Below are 14,983 nucleotides of genomic sequence, written 5' to 3' on the forward strand. Positions count from 1 at the left end.
GGAACTCCACTTGTAACTGTGCTCCAGGCTGAGTATTTACCATCTACCACCACTCTCTGCCTTCGACCGGTTTGCCAGTTTTCTATCCAATTGGCCAAATTTCCCTCTATCCCATGCCTCCTGACTTTCCGCATAAGCCTACCATGGGGAACCTTATCAAATGCCTTATTAAAATCCATGTATACTACATCCACTGCTCTACCCTCATCCACTGCTCTACCCTCATCCAATTTGAAGTACCTGAGATTGTAATTTACAAGGTGATAGGCAACAGAGATCAATCTCAGAGTTTTACCTTTAATTCCATGAGCTTTCCTGTTAGCTTGTCATCTCCTGAAAGTGGAACTAACCAAATGCCTCTGGAAGTCCATATGAATTGTATCCATAGATATTCTGTCTATTACGTCAGTTTATTTTCACAAACAATTCAGATTACCCATGGTTGACTTGTTATGGAATCCACATTGCGTTTCTCTCTTGTTTATTTTATTCATCTTCAATTTCTCTTGTCCCTTTGGCAAATGATGTGATTTGCAACCTACATAACAAGTATTGAACCACGTTTTAAAGAGCCCTTTTGTAGCTATTGAGTCAGTGAAAGGGATTTGAGCTCTAGTTCAGAGGCAATATTGTTACCAAGTGTGCCATAGGACCTCCATACTTGGTTCTTTGTCTAATCATCTCAAATATATTTCCTTTGACTCATCCTCCATCAGAAAATGTTTTACCTCCTTTGCATGTGATAGATTTTAATAGGAATTGTAATAAGTATTTAATACAGGACAATGGTGCAACTTCTAGTCATAAGTCCATCACTTGAGGTCTGTTTTTAACTTTCTGCAGAAAATGCTTGACTGTCTAAAAGAGAAGAAGGATGTAGGTTTCTTTCAGAGTCTTGCTGGCCTCATGCAGTCTTGCAGGTAAGGTTACCACACGCCCTCCTCCAGTTCATACTTTCTCCCATATGAGCGGGATTTTGGCACTTCCTTTAGTTAATTTTGACTTCGACAAGTTTTTAATTATTGTGGTCAGAATATGGCCAGCTTGAGTTAAATTCGATTCAGCAGTTCACTAATGATCTCACCTCTAGATCATGTTTGTATTGGTAACTCCAGGATTGAGAATGCAATGTTTCATTTTTAAGGGAGTCTTTTTTCTCCAGGTCATCCATGACACAAAACTTGTGTTTGAATCAATCATGTATAGACCCAGAAAAATCACAGATAAAATAACAGCAAGTGAACAATTCATGCTGTTATTAATGTGCAAATAGGCTGTTTACCGAGGCACGGAAGAAATAACCCAGGAATGGAAATTAACCATGAGTTACTGAGCCAGTTTGGACCACTCGGTTATTAACTCTATGGAAACCATATTCTGTGCTTAATATCCCACAGAATTTTATGAAATTGTTGCATTTATGCATTTGCTAATTATTAAATTCAACATCAGAATTTAAATCTCGTTCGTAATTACAGCTTAAATATTTGTTTAACTATGTGCCATTTCTTTAAGAATAGTTAATCAACTGTTCTTGCTCAGCAAGTGAAAATTTTAAAATGTGGAATCTTAATACCTTAAAATAACAATTTTCAAAACGTTTTTGAAATGCGCTCTAACTTTCCTTTCTGCCTCCTTTCAGCTCTCAGTCCAATCTTTATTTCCTTTTCATTTTTTTAATACCTGATTTGATGGTCTGAGTATTGCTGATGACAGTTGTTTCTTGTACACTGTGTGCAGTCATGACAATATTAAAGTCAGATAGGTAGGACAGAGATTTGATATGGCGTTATGGTTAATTCACTAGCTAATCCTACAATTTCTCCATACTTCCTCAGTTTATCACTCAATAATTAACGCTTATTAGTTAAGGATATCCATTATTTGACTTGTCAGTCACCAAAATCCCAAATATTCTTGTCACTGTTACCACCTAGCGGATCTGATACTAGGTGGATGAAAAAACATTTGTGATGAAGGGATTCCTTTTATCTATTCATGGTATATGGGTATCTCTGGCTAGGCATTTGTTCCCCAATGCTAATTGCCTTTGAGAAAGTGAGAGAAGGTGAGATATCAGTGGACAGATATACTCACACTGTGGTTAGGAAGACAGTTCCAGGGTTTTTACCAAGCACCAGTAAAGAAACTGCGATGTTGTGCAAATACAACTCTATTTAGGAAACAGAGCAAATTCACAGCTGTTAATTTATTATGTGAGTTTCTTTTCAGTCATCAGATGCTACACTTACTTTTAGAAATTTGACAATAGAAACATTTTTTTACATTCTTAAAGTCTGATTTCACAGCATCAGCCAAATGTTAGATTGTGAAGCAACTATGTTTTATCATTATTTAAGTACTAAAGAAATCCAAGGTATTAGTGGAAAGTAAGTTCTCTTTCAAAACACAGTTTTTGGATTCAGTGACTTGATGAATTCACAGCTGATCTGTGAGTGCCATGAATATTTGGATCAATTTTATTGATTTGCCTTTCAACAAGACCCGACTGTGCGGATGTGCAATTTTCACAAAATATAAGAATTCGCAATGACTTGGAATGCTGTGCAGCCCTTTCTCTGCATACACTTCCTTGAGAAACTGCAATGTCCTTCCTGGTGATGATATTCTAGTTGTTAGATAGTTCTTGGTAGTCAGTGTTCTGATGTATTGCATTTGAGCTAGGGAATTCTGAAAAGTTCAGCAAGTTTATTGAATATAAGGAGTACTGTGATCACCTCATATAGTTTAGCTGATGGTTCTTGAACTTTTTGGTTTACTGGTGGGAATGGCTTACTTAGAGAATATGCCGTATGAAATCCCGTCACCAAGTCACCTTTTATTTATGTATGAACAGTCCTTAACTTTGCAACTGCCTCTTCAGAGTTAGCTATCAGAGTGGCAATATCTCTGACACTCGCTTTTTTATCTGTCAGATTCTAGATTAGAGTGGTGCTGGAATAGCACAGCAGGTCAGGCAGCATCCGAGGAGCAGGAAAATCGACGTTTCGGGCAAAAGCCCTTCATCAGGAATATCTGTCAGCCAGGGCTCCCTGATAGGACTGGATTAACAGCCCTAATCAGAGAACTCATATTCTACGAAGTCCAGCTGGCTGACCTCATTACAGCCACTGCACTCTATACCTTGACCAAGCGGTAAATGCTGAATGACTGGTATATGGCATCAACCCTGAAATCCCACAGATTTAAAATGACTTGCACAATACAGGTGTTTCTGCATGGACTCTTGCACAGTTCTGCAACTGAATTTCAAACATATAGCTGATGAGTGATGCCTTAGGTTATCAATAATTTATTGGATATATTAAGTTAGATTCCCTACAGTGTGGAAACAGGCCCTTCGGCCCAACCAGTCCACACCAACCCTCCAAAGAGTAACCCACCCAGACCCACATTCCTCTGACTAATGCACCTAACGCTATGGGCAATTTAGCGTGGCCAATTCGCCTGACCAGCATATCTTTAGACTGTGGGAGGAAACCCACGCAGACACCAGGAGAATGTGCAAACTCCACACAGACAGTTGCCTGAGGCTGGAATTGAATCTGGGACCTTGGTGCTGTGAGGCAGCAATGCTAACCACAGTGCCACCGTTACTCTCTACCCATTTCCTTAAGTAATTGACAGCTTCAAAAAAGAAGTGGAAAATCTTTAATTGCAGGCTTAATTCTTAAAATAATTTTTAAAAGAGGCAAATGGTTGGAGTGAGATATTCAGGCTTTTGATATCCACCTTTTGGAATCTGGAGTCCCTTTTAAGTTCAAAGATGACACAGCTCAAAATATGCATTGTCACAATAATGTATTATGAAAAGATAAAAAAAAACTTCTGACTGTTTGACAGCTATCAACATTTTATCATCTGTGGATCAATTGAGCATGATCGGCATTTTTAAAATCCTGCATTTTCGTGTTTTTAATTACAAAAAGATTGAAAAACATATATTTCTTTATTTATTTTTGTTATTTGCAGTGTACTTGATCTAAATGCATTTGAACGCCAAAACAAAGCAGAAGGGCTTGGCATGGTGACAGAAGAGGGATCAGGTATATGCTGAAACACCATTTGGTATTCTAGTCATCTTTTCTAAGCTTTCTAATAAAGTAAAGAAAATTACACGATTCATTTGTAATAATGCCATGAATTACTAGCTAGCATGCAAACACTTAATGCATTTGTATGAAAAGTCTTCCTTTGCTCAATTAACAAAGCTGTAAACTTGTTTGCTTTATATTGGATAATTCCTCCTTTAGAGATGGAAGAATTTTATACATATGTGGTAAATATTTACATACCGGTATGGCATAATTTTAAACCCAAGGGGTAATATTTAATGACAGCTAAATGTGTATTCTTTTTAGGAATACTAATTTATAAAGCTGAACATGGGATTCCATTCTTAGGTTTCTCTTTGCAACTGTATTTCACAGGCTGACAATAATCCCTGCACTGTTTCAAACATTGTTAAATTAATGATTCTATTAAAATGCTCAGAAATGACTAATCATTGAAATTAATTAACTAAAAGGAAGTTGCTGTCGCTGCAGTTATGTTTATATAAAGCATTTGTATTGCAATATTTCAAAATCTAGAAAGAATGGTAAATGGCAACATCTACTACTGATTCTTGACAATGATGATGATCTACCACTCTTCAGAAATATTTTGGGAATTGCCGTACACAGCTCACAAAAATATAGCAGTCAAGTTAAAAAAACAAAATCAAGAAGGTGACTGGAAATTCAGCCTTTATTTCAGAGGGACTAGAATGTAAATAGAAGAAAGATTTTCTCCTTCCATCTGAAAGTCTGGTAAGATCATATTGAGAGTGTAGTGTGCACACCTGGGCACTGCACCTTAGAAAGGCCTTGGAGAGGGTACATCACATCAAAATGTGATGGGGCTGCTTGAATGAAATTATGAGGAAAAGTGAGAGGTAATTTGACTGAGCTTTTTAGAATTTTTGAAAGAGTTGATAGTGTGGTATAATTTTCAGCTGTTGGAAAGTTAATGACTTGGAAATGTAATTCGAAATCAGAGCCAGACCATTTTGGAGACAAAAGTTAAGAAACACGATTTCACACAAATGCTGATAGAAGTATTCCATTTTCTGTCCTGCAGTAGGTATTGGTTGGTAGCTCAGTTAATCATGTTATATTTGAAGTAAATAGATTTTTGCTAGCCAAGGGTATTAGCGGGGCAAAGGGGAGGAGTTTGAATCCCAATCAACCATCTCACTAACTGGCAGAACAGGTTCAAAGGGCTGAATGGTCTACTCCTATTGCTATATATTGTTTGTGATGGCAGCACGTGAACAGATTTGTATGGCAATTCTACCATAAAGAAATGGTAGAATTAATCCATTTTACCATCAAACAAAGTAATAAATTCTTCTACTAAAATACATATGGATGACTGCCATATCGTACATGACCACAAATGGTGATTCGTGGTCTATGAGTGTCAGAAATTCGTTCTGAATCTCTATCCTCCAAACTGAGTAAAGAAGAACGTGTAATAGATGCACAATGCACTAGCAGCAATGCAACCTTACTTATAAAAAGATTACACATTTTACTTTCTCAGAACAAAAGTATCTGCTTAATGTAATCTTTCGTGGTATTCTTTGTAGCCTAGAGATCAAAAGCTGAACTATTCCAAAAATGTTTATGAATACATACTTGATCTGGAAGCCTCTATTTTGCTCATACACAAGCCAATCATACTGCTGCATTTTCCATTTTCAAAGTCGGACACATTTGTTTTTATTTTGTCCTTATCATCTTGACTTTGAACCATCCTTCAGTGTAATTTTCTTAAATACCATTCAATAGACATTGCCATTTAGTCATGATATATCTATCGCTTGTTCACTTGTTACGTGACTGTGTTAAAATGTACCAAAAATAATGTTGTGTTTCATGAATGCTAAATCACTCACTAACTACCACTGTTTGAGAAAGACGTTACTGCTTACCAAATTCTAAAACCAATCAACCAAATTCGATTTTCAGCAGGTGGTAGGATTAGATATTAAAGAACAAAAAAGGACTTTTGAACTGCACAATTTTTTTCAAGTACCTTTTCAACAGCACTATATATTAAACCTATGTACCTGTGCATAAGGATATGTGTGTGTGTGTGCACGCGCGCGCGCATGTGTTTGTTTGTTGAAAAAAGGTAATTATGTGTTGAATTGTTCATTTTGAATTCATTGCATAAATAAATGTTCAACACAGGGTTTGTTAGTTATTGAAAAATATTTTTTAAAATAACATAAACCCTTTGTTACTAATTAAATATGAACTAAGAAGATGTGTATAATTATGTTTCTTTAATATATGGTTTTATTTTCGTGTGACTTTTACAATTCTGTTTTCCCCTCTTTCAACCTACCCGATTCTTATAAAATTTAGAACGAAGTTGAGTATAATTTCTAATACCTAACCTCATCTTTTTTTTCTTTTGATTTCAATTGTTCTGTCTTCCCCTCCTCAGTCATCACTCATGAGCGCGGTAATTATAACTCTGCCATTTCCTTTGTTACCTTGTGTCAGCACTGTACAGGTCCTGAACTCTGCCAATTTGCACTCTTTAGACATAGTTGTTAATACAAAAAAACAACATATATTTTTGTTTGTTTCTGCTTTAGAAAAGTTTAAGCCTTTTAGCCAACTTCACACCTGTTTTGCCTCTCTCTCAGGATTTGCACAGTAACTGGCACACTAGATGTAAGAATTGTGAGCCGTTAAGTGGCAGTGATGCGGTGGTTGGATGTGCCAAACTGTGGTGTACAGTTACTGTAGTATTTGTTGTGTATTCAATGTGGCTTTATGGCTGCACCTGTCGATGTGCAAGTAACAACTAAAAGACTTTTAGTGTTAAATTTTGTACCTAATTTAATTTTTCAGTTGCTTTAAAAACTAAAATGCAATGGCGCTGGTTATTTGTTGTGATGCAGATGACATTTTTTGTGTGAGTTTACTGTGTGTTTTACTATCTACCCTATTTTGCAACTGGGTTCCTTTGCATATCTTGCAATGTGAAGTTCAGGCAGAAAAGCCTTTGTATTGTTTTGGCTATTTAGGTTCAGCCTGTTAAACATAAAACTCCAGAAATCAGAATTGCATACTGGTTGCAGAAATGGAAAAATGTTTCATAACACAGACTGGAGATACTAGTCTTAAGAAAAGAACGGTCAATTAGTTCTCAGTCAAAGTTTCCAAAGTGCGGATGCTGTTTTGCAAGGGTCTAATTTCATTGACCATGTTGAGAATTGTAGTCAACAAGAAAAGTCCCACTTTCAAAAAATTGAAAAAACTATTTTTATGGAATACAAAAAAAGATAGATCACCTCCATTGAGGTCCTCGGTGTCTGAAAATGAGAAAACAGGTTTAGTGAGGATCAAACTATCTCTGCAACCTATTTGAAATCTTTGGAATAGATTCACAGTTGTAATACCAGTCAATTATGAGTACTGATAATCGTAATAAATGTTTTTAATATCACACATGTAAGATTCTGAACTGAGGTGACCGCTCAACATCTGAAGCAATTTATGCACTTGTTTTCTCTCCTGGATGTGGTTTCTACTCCATGTAAATAGCATTCAGAAGAGCAACCCCAATCTTGCATTAAAATTACATGAGAAACCTAATTGTAATTCCAATCTCCTATTACATCAATCCCATTTTTCACTAGGCCCATGGCCACAGAACAAAGATAATTTCCAATGTTTCTGGATCCAGTATGTTTTTTCAGCCAAAGTGTTTAAGATTAGTCAGTAATTGCATTCACATTCCACTAACTACCAACATTTCTGGTTTTTCTTTTCACTACATCGTTGTTTCACTTACTGTACTCCATCTGTAGTTATACATCTGAAAAGTCCCATGTGAAGTCATAAAGCCATTAAGCATTAGCCTTTTTCATCATCCATGACTTATTGTGAGTTGTCTTCATATTTTAGAATTGTTGACATGGTTCATGGCCGACGTCCAACAGGTTTGGTTCTGATGATTAGTTTAATTGATTAAAACTGAGCTCAGATGTTTGCTCCTTCATGGAGTTTGGTTAAATGTGATTGTTCAATTTGAAAGATTCAACACACAAGGTTTTATGAAGATTTATGACTCTCTGTGCTTAAAGGTGCAGAACCCCTACACCTTCATAACAAAAGTGACATTTGCTGAAGTTTGTAACTTGGAATACTCAACCAAATATTATTTTCTTATTATAAAAATACTTTATGCTACCCTCCTTTTCTTGCAATGTTTAAAATATGGTATAGTTGAGCAATGTTTTCAGTACAACAGTGGCCTAACAATGAGCCTTTGTTTGATATGTCCTTCTTCCCACAGTATACTCACAGGCACTTGCTCAATATCTTCCTGAGGCAGCACAGCAAAGACTGGGTACTCAGTGGAGTGGTGGAACCAGCTTTTAATACTTAACTTTGAACAGTGTTCCATTACCCAACTATGCTGAGTTTGTGAGGACAGGACTGCTTCTATAACAGTAGACTTCAAGTGAATAAGACCATAAGACATAGGAGTGGAAGTAAGGCCATTCGGCCCATCGAGTCCACTCCGCCATTCAATCATGGCTGATGTGCATTTCAGCTCCACTTACCAGCGTTCTCCCCGTAGCCCTTAATTCCTCTAGACAACAAGAATCTATCAATCTCGGCTTTGAAGACATTTAGCGTCCCGGCTTCCACTGCACTCCGTGGCAATGAATTCCACAGGCCCACCACTCTCTGGCTGAAGAAATGTCTCCGCATTTCTGTTCTGAAATGACCCCCTCTAATTCTAAGGCTGTGTCCACGGGTCCTAGTCTCCTCGTCTAACGGAAACAATTTCCGAGCATCCACCTTTTCCAAACCATGTATTATTTTGTACGTCTCTATTAAGTCTCCCCTTAATCTTCTAAACTCCAAAGAATACAATCCCAGTATCCTCAGCCGTTCCTCATATGTTAGACCTGTCATTCCAGGGATCATCCGTGTGAACCTCCGCTGGACACGTTCCAGTGCCAGTATGTCCTTCCTGAGGTACTGGACACAGTACTCCAAATGGTTAGAAAGTAGTCCATGCTTGTATTCTTTTTTCCAAAGTGCAAGACCTCGCACTTGCTCACGTTAAATTCCATCAGCCATTTCCTGGACCACTCTCCCAACCTGTCTAGATCCTTCTGTAGCCTCCCCACTTCCTCAGTACTACCTGCCTGTCCACCTAACTTCGTATCACAATAGATACGGCTTGGGGAATCTCCACAAATTTCAGTTTATCAAAATATATTAAGGCCTGTTTCCTTTCTTTATAGCTATGTATTCCATTACATGGAATACAGGTGTCATGCAGGTGTTCAATTTTCTCCTGTCTTCCATTGAGATCCATCCTGAACTCAGCCAATTCAAATATCAATGTTAAGAAAAACATTAAGATGAACGTGGTTTGGCTGTTAGATTCTGGAGTATTAGATTAGATTACTTACAGTGTGGAAACAGGCCCTTCGGCCCAACAAGTCCACACCGACCCGCCGAAGCGCAACCCACCCATACCCCTACCTTTACCCCTTTAACCTAACACTACGGACAATTCAGCATGGCCAATTCACCTGACCCGCACATCTTTGGACTGTGGGAGGAAACCGGAGCACCCGGAGGAAACCCACGCAGACACGGGGAGAATGTGCAAACTCCACACAGTCAGTCGCCTGAGTCGGGAATTGAACCCGGGTCTACAGGCGCTGTGAGGCAGCAGTGCTAACCACTGTGCCGCCCATGAGTATTGTTTTGGACATCTCAAGCACATTTGCAAGTTTACACAAGCTCCTGTAAATTTCCTTTTCTGTACACGTTCAATCTCAAAGAGCTGCATGACACATTGGATTCAATATGAGACTATTGAAGAAAAGATCAAGAACTATAATTTAAATTAAAGATTCAGCACTCACCCTTTTACAATCATCTCAACTTATGTCCTGTAAGACACTCCTTGCCCACTTGGATTCACAACTAAATTAGCAAGAAGCAGCTATATCTCTGAACCTAGCTTTGCAGAATCATCATCCTTAGAGCTCATGTAATTACATATTTAACTAAGCAAGCAACCTAATTAACACTGTAGCCCCAATGTTCCCAATGTGTCATTAATGAAGCATCATGAAAGGCCAGCCTCTGCTTTTGACCAAGTTAGTGCATTTTAGAAAAATTGAAATTATTATGAATCATCAAATGTTTTGCATTTTAAATCCTTACACATGCATATACAAGGGTCGAGAGTGTGGTGCTGCAAAAGCACAGCTGGCCAGGAAGCATCTGAGGAGGAGAATCAACATTTTGGGCGTAAGCCCTTCATCAGGCCTTCGATGCTCCTGCTCCTGGGATGCTGCCTGACCAGTTGTGCTTCTCCAGCACCACAATCTCGACTCTGATCTCCAGCATTTGCAGTCCTCAGTTTCTCCTATATGCACATACACGGCTGTCTTGTTTATGTATTTGAATATATATATAAATAATTATAAAATATATAAGTTCAGGGGAGTCAATAAACATTGGCAATAGCCATGTCAACTTCTAAAATTGTTTTCATGTGTTTTATTTTGAGTGTTTTCAGGTTTCATTTTTAATAGTCATATGCGTGCTGTTTTCATTTGTTCTCTATCTGTGAAGTGCACTGTGTGGGCTTCTGATAGAACAGTAGCTATGATTAGCCAATATTGGGAAACTAGGTGATATATATATATATATACATTTATATATATATATATATATATATATAAATATAAATATATTTGTAATGTAATTAAAAGTGTGCAAACGATTTAGATTTAGGATGCACATTGCCAGGCTCCTGATACTGACGCACTGCACTCTCACTATCACTGACATCTTGTAGGTGAGAAGGTGATGCAGGATGATGAGTTTACGTGTGATCTCTTTCGATTTCTCCAGCTGCTCTGTGAAGGTCACAACTCAGGTGTGTAACAAAGGCTGCGTGTGTGCTCATTGGTCAAGGGACAATGCATTATACTACAGTTGAAAAACTGATGGCTTTTGTATTCACATTTAGTTTTGCCTTTTAACTGGTAAACTATTGATGTAGTAATTGTGATGAAAACCGACTTTGAAGTTGAAAGGATTTTTGCATCATTGAGGCCAGGAATGTACAATCTTTGGGGTGGAAACCAGATATGTATTTCAAGGACCATGTAAGATTATGCGAGATGTAAATTTGGGAATTTCACATGCACCGAAATTCCAAACCAACCCATTGTACAAAAAACATAAAAATGCCAGACTCTCAATGGTAAAATATAAGGCCCACATACACAAATTTATGAAAAGACAAACACAGAAAAATATGAGATTCTTTATAGAAAATAATAATCCTATCTATGTTCACAAGTTATAAAATCCCAATTTAGTCCCAATGCACTAAAGAGTGACATGACCCAGACAAACCAAAAGTGATTAATAAAAATAGCCTTTTTGTACAGAAACAGAGCAAAGACATCCCTTAACAGAAAAAATAACAAAACTTGTCTCTACATAAAATAATAAGACTTCAGTAAACGAGAAGTGGCAAAACTCACCAGACGTCATAAAATGAGACCTTCTCTCTTACTAAAGACAAGGGCCTCCATAAATAAAATTAGCAAGATTGCCTCACAAAACATTTGCAAGAAAAATGTAGAGATAACAGGCCAATTCTTCGATACTCCAGATTGGACTATCATTATTGATTGCTCTTGTTACCTTTGGGTTGCTATTTAAATAGTATCAGTCTGTTATTCTTAACCTGCCCATGTGCTGTAGTTATTATAAGATACATCATTGTTTTGGATCCCAGCTCACATTTAAAATGTTGATTTTATTTGTCTAAAGATTTCCAGAATTATCTACGAACCCAGACGGGCAACAACACAACAGTCAATATCATCATTTCAACTGTGGACTACCTCTTGAGAGTTCAGGTACTGTGTGTCAGAGATAATTCATCCTGGTTAGAGCAGATCTTGAGCAAAGAAAGCGTGCATGTTCAGTAGTATGTAAGTATTATGCAACCTATTCCCTGTTTTAACCAACAGTCAGATTCCGGTGGCCAGGAGACAGGTGGCAAATGTGCTGGACTTCAGTGATGTGAGGTTTGGGAAATTGAAGCTCCTGAGATACATCTGTGTGTTGCCAGCCAGCTGTTTGCTCCAAATGTGTGAAATGTGACATCTGAGTGAGACTGGGCTATCGTTGGACTGACAGGAGGCCCACTGATGGTATAGAAAAAACTGCAACCAGGAGTTTTGGGAGGCTTTTGCAGGAAATAGATAGCCCAGGACAGGAAGGGCCTGAATGTTTCCTATGAGATTCCAAAACAGCACACCTGTGGACAAATAAGGGAAAAAGAAATTTGCATTGAATGTGCTCTTCCAGCCTCAGATGCTTCACACTGTTTTATTGGCAGATGTAGTGCAGTTGGTAGCATTTCTGCCTCTGAACCACAAGTTCCTGGGTTTGAGTTCCACTCTGAAAGCTTAAGTGAATATAAGAAGACCAATGCTGACCATCCTGTTTGATACTGAAGGAACACAAAAGTGATGGATGTGTCATCCTGTTAGACATAATGCTAAACTAATGCCTAACCTGCATGGTCAGGTAGGTATATAAGATCCTTGAGTATCATTTCGAAGAATGGGCAAGGGTGTTCTGGCCCATAGTTATTGCTCAGTCAACATTACAGGAAAAAAGAACATCTGATCTTTGCCATAATACCAGATTCATAATAAATCTAAACAATATGTTGGTGGAATATGAATGTTTACCTGTGATGCCAAAACAACTAAAATGGAAGTCAAAGTCAAAATGACTCCATTTCTCAAGGCACAGTTTATAATGTGGTCACAGCCTGATGATACACTTCATGTATGAGTTAAAGTGATATTAATTGGTTGCTCTCTCTGTAGGTGGGAAATTTGTAGGTGAGTTGCCTGGCTGATTTTAACTGACCACCTGTATGCTTTCTGTTGGCCAAGTCAGGTATAAGTGGCCTTACTTTAGCCCCTGAATTAATTGGAATCTCATGAGAGAACTAATCTTCAAATGATCTGAATTCTGCTGAAGCTGGTGCCTTAAATAAATAAAGGCATTGATTTTTACCCTGGGTGGATGAGGAGCATAAAGCTTATTTAGTGTTTAAATAGACATCAAATACTGGCATCACCAGCAAAGCTCACATCCCATGAAGAAATGAAAGGATAAGACTAAGCTTGTCTCCCACTCAGAGCTGGCATCACTGACCTCAGGCTGTCTGTGCACAACAGCTAAATAAATGTCTTTAAGAGATAGATTCTTAATCAGTAAGGGGATCAAAGGCTACAGAGAGAAGGCAGGAGAATACGGTTGAAAAACATTTCAGCTATGATTGAATGGTGGAGTGGATTTAACGGGCAAAATGGCCTAATTCTGCTCCTCTATCTTATGGTCATATGTTATGGTCTTATGCTGCAGCTGGGGATCCACTGGGACAGTCTCCCAAAGGGAAGATGAAGAATGGGGAATGGATCTCCTGCATTCCTTGTAGAGCACTCATGATTTCCAGGCTTTGATGTACTTTCAACATCCATGAAACTAGCCTGCCTGGAAAGAGGAACACACATTACGAGAAATGTATCTGGTAAAATGAAATGGGACACTTGTACATTGCGGCTGAGGCAAGTCAATATTTCACAATGTATTCCTTGTAGGCTGTCCAACCATCCATACCTTGGTCAGTTTTTAAACTGCAACTTGTTCAATACTTTTATTAGTTGGTTGTTCTCTCTGGCAGGTCCTTCATGCTGCTTCCTGAATATAGAAGCAACAGAGTTATTAAGCAGAGCAATGTTTTAGATCTGTGACCCATCATGAAAACTTCTGTAATCCTCTCATCAGAAAGTTCTCATGGACAGTCACATGAAATGTTAAGTCTGTTTTTCTTTCCACAGTTGTTGGCAGTGTTTCCAGCATTTCCTGTTTTTACTTACAGAAATTACAGTATTTTGCTTTTGTATATATTAAGCATCTTTGCCAATCTTATATTTTCCTGATTATTTATTTTCTTATAGATCCCACCCTTTCTTGTCTACCTTTTACTTTGAATGGGATAGGATAAATAGACAAAGTCTTTTCCCTGGGGTCGGGGAGTCCAGAACTAGAGGGCATAGGTTTAGGGTGAGAGGGGAAAGATATAAATGAGACCGAAGGGGCAACTTTTTCACGCAGAGGGTGGTACGTGTATGGAATGAGCTGCCAGAGGAAGTGGTGGAGGCTGGTACAATTGCAACATTTAAGAGGAATTTGAATGGGTATATGAATAGGAAGGGTTTGGAGGGATATGGGCTGGGTGCTGGCAGGTGGGACTAGATTGGGTTGGGATACCTGGTTAGCATGGACAGGTTGGATTGAAGGGTCTGTTTCCATGCTGTACATCTCTATGACTCTAGAAGAGCCTTTCTCGACATGTTTTATGTTGGTTACAGTACAGAACTAGAACAGTAGCTTTTAGCTACAATTTGTAAATAATGTTAGCTGCTAATTTCTCTTTATATTTCTCAACCTTTATTATTGCAATTGATTGTTGTGGTTCTGTTCGCCGAGCTGGGAATTTGTGTTGCAAATTCTAGGTGACATCCTCAGTGCTTGGGAGCCTCCTGTGAAGCGCTTCTGTGATGTTTCCTCCAGCATTTGTAGTGGTTTGAATCTGTCGCTTCCAGTTGTCAGTTCCAGCTGTCCGCTGCAGTGGCCGGTATATTGGGTCCAGGTCGATGTGCTTATTGATTGAATCTGTGGATGAGTGCCATGCCTCTAGGAATTCCCTGGCTGTTCTCTGTTTGGCTTGTCCTATAATAGTAGTGTTGTCCCAGCCGAACTAATGTTGCTTGTCATCTGAGTATGTGGCTACTAAGGATAGCTGGTCGTGTCAT

The 14,983-nt window shown here is 38.3% G+C and overlaps 1 protein-coding gene across 1 annotated transcript in view; it reads left to right on the forward strand.

Annotated features, from left to right (window-relative positions):
- ryr2a (ryanodine receptor 2a (cardiac)) overlaps positions 1-14,983 on the forward strand; it is a 749,067-nt gene that overhangs the window by 661,530 nt on the left and 72,554 nt on the right. The window contains exons 80-84 of the mRNA XM_043695572.1: positions 844-920; positions 3,994-4,067; positions 6,520-6,537; positions 10,924-11,004; positions 11,913-12,001. Coding sequence (XP_043551507.1) covers positions 844-920; positions 3,994-4,067; positions 6,520-6,537; positions 10,924-11,004; positions 11,913-12,001 — 339 coding nt within the window. The remainder of the gene's footprint in view (positions 1-843; positions 921-3,993; positions 4,068-6,519; positions 6,538-10,923; positions 11,005-11,912; positions 12,002-14,983) is intronic.

Source organism: Chiloscyllium plagiosum, chromosome 9 (genome assembly GCF_004010195.1).
Source record: "Chiloscyllium plagiosum isolate BGI_BamShark_2017 chromosome 9, ASM401019v2, whole genome shotgun sequence".
Classification (NCBI taxonomy): Eukaryota; Metazoa; Chordata; class Chondrichthyes; order Orectolobiformes; family Hemiscylliidae; genus Chiloscyllium; species Chiloscyllium plagiosum.